Raw genomic sequence first — 1712 nt, 5'->3', positions numbered from 1 at the left:
ACTATACATTGTATGATAGACATGTGTATGCATAATTTACTGTAGCTGTAAATGTGCTATACCTACCAAAGTAGTAGTGCTTGTGGTGGAAATTTTTCCCTCCAATGATGTGGTCTGCATGATTGAAGAAGCATCAACCTTCTTTTCAAAGAAAATTTATCAATGAAAATTAATTATTATACTGACGTACTGGTTCTATTTTAGCGGCAGTGGATTCAATCTGTGGGTCTGAAAATATAAAAATAAAAAAATAATTGTATATAAACTAATAAAAGCTAATATAGATGTAGTAAAAGTATTATACCTTCTTTCTTACCCTCAAAATCTTCTGTAAAAAAATAAAAATATACAATGTAAATAATTTTGTATACTGCACCATCTTACCTTCTTCTTGTGGTAATTCAACTACTCTAATATCATTGTCCTCTAGCTTCTTCAATATCACTGGATCCTTGAGATCTCTCATGACATCATCAAGAACATATGGTAGTATGGCATAAGTGATGATAATGCATTTCTTTTGTAATTGTTTTAAAAACATATCTTGTGACCATGAGAACTCATCAAAGGTTGAGAGGCAATCATGAGCACTGGTGAATGAATCAGGTTTTTCAACACAAAAGGAAACATAAGGTAAGCCAAGAGGAGCAGTAGGAGACAGGTCTGATTGTTTTTCAAAGAAAGGTATAAATTCTTGAAAGGCAGCTGCACTCAATAACTTGGCATATTCTTTTTCGTATTCAACAAAATACCTGTTAATCTCATTATCATCTTTAACTAGTTTAGATAATTTCTTCAATAGCTTGTAATTGAGATAACCAATAAAATCATATTCACTTAGAAACTCAAAAAAACTTTTAAAATCGTTAACCTTCTTAAGAATATTAATGCAGGGTAGCAGCTGAGACACAACACGAGCTTTTCTCTTTAAGCATCCATGTATCAACATTTTTGCATCTTCTATATCAATGGAATTATTTTCAAGTGACTTTTTCACTGCAAGAACGAGATAATCAAACTTGTCCTGCAATTCGTTAGCAATGTCTCGTAGCTTAGATACTTGATCAACTTTGAGCTCAAGATCATGAACACCTAGAACAATACATGCATGTTATTCTCTTGCTATCTCTCCTTACCTGGATTAACAATGATTGGCTGTGTTGAATGCTCTATCAACAAAATAAAACTATGATGATACATACGGTTCGTGAGGTGTTAATTTTCGTTAATTTCAGGGTTCATTTATATCCACAAAATTTTAACTCCTACCACCAACACATGAAAAACTAATTAACTGGCCTGGTCGGGCCATGCATGCAGAGCTCAAACTACTATTTTCAAGTCAGTTGAGGAGCCAGAGTCTTTGTCTATTACTCCATATTCCACTATAAGCCATGTATTGGAAGCTATTGCTAGTGAAAAGAAGTTTGCTAAGTGCCAACCACGAATTTTGTATCCCACAAATATTAGCTTCTAAGGAATTTTGGAGAAAAAGTCAAATATTGAACCCTCATGAATTACCAACCATATACGGTAAGTTAGGAAAGTAGGTAGTAAACATGTATACATTTGACATATTAAAATCATAATGCCTAACTTTCACCCAGTTACATCTACATGTACTAACTAATACAATATTAGGCTAGCCCTGACAATACATAGTATAGCCAGACTTGACTTACGTATACACATGTAGGCTCAACTTAATCCAA

At 33.3% G+C, this 1712-nt stretch overlaps 1 protein-coding gene across 1 annotated transcript in view; it reads right to left on the bottom strand.

Moving 5' to 3' along the window:
- The window catches only part of LOC105315262 (tankyrase-1-like), a gene marked incomplete at both ends in the record, with an annotated part of 7941 nt that extends 6772 nt beyond the window's left edge, over nucleotides 1-1169 (bottom strand). The window contains 5 exons of the mRNA XM_020005610.1: nucleotides 67-141; nucleotides 191-228; nucleotides 305-328; nucleotides 385-1092; nucleotides 1137-1169. Coding sequence (XP_019861169.1) covers nucleotides 67-141; nucleotides 191-228; nucleotides 305-328; nucleotides 385-1092; nucleotides 1137-1169 — 878 coding nt within the window. The remainder of the gene's footprint in view (nucleotides 1-66; nucleotides 142-190; nucleotides 229-304; nucleotides 329-384; nucleotides 1093-1136) is intronic.
- Between the last annotated feature and the right edge of the window lie 543 nt (nucleotides 1170-1712).

This window comes from Amphimedon queenslandica, unplaced genomic scaffold, assembly GCF_000090795.2.
Source record: "Amphimedon queenslandica unplaced genomic scaffold, v1.1 AMPQUscaffold_11195, whole genome shotgun sequence".
Classification (NCBI taxonomy): domain Eukaryota; kingdom Metazoa; phylum Porifera; class Demospongiae; order Haplosclerida; family Niphatidae; genus Amphimedon; species Amphimedon queenslandica.
Note: the sequence above shows the minus strand (reverse complement) of the source record. Positions and strands in the feature narration are given on the sequence as shown.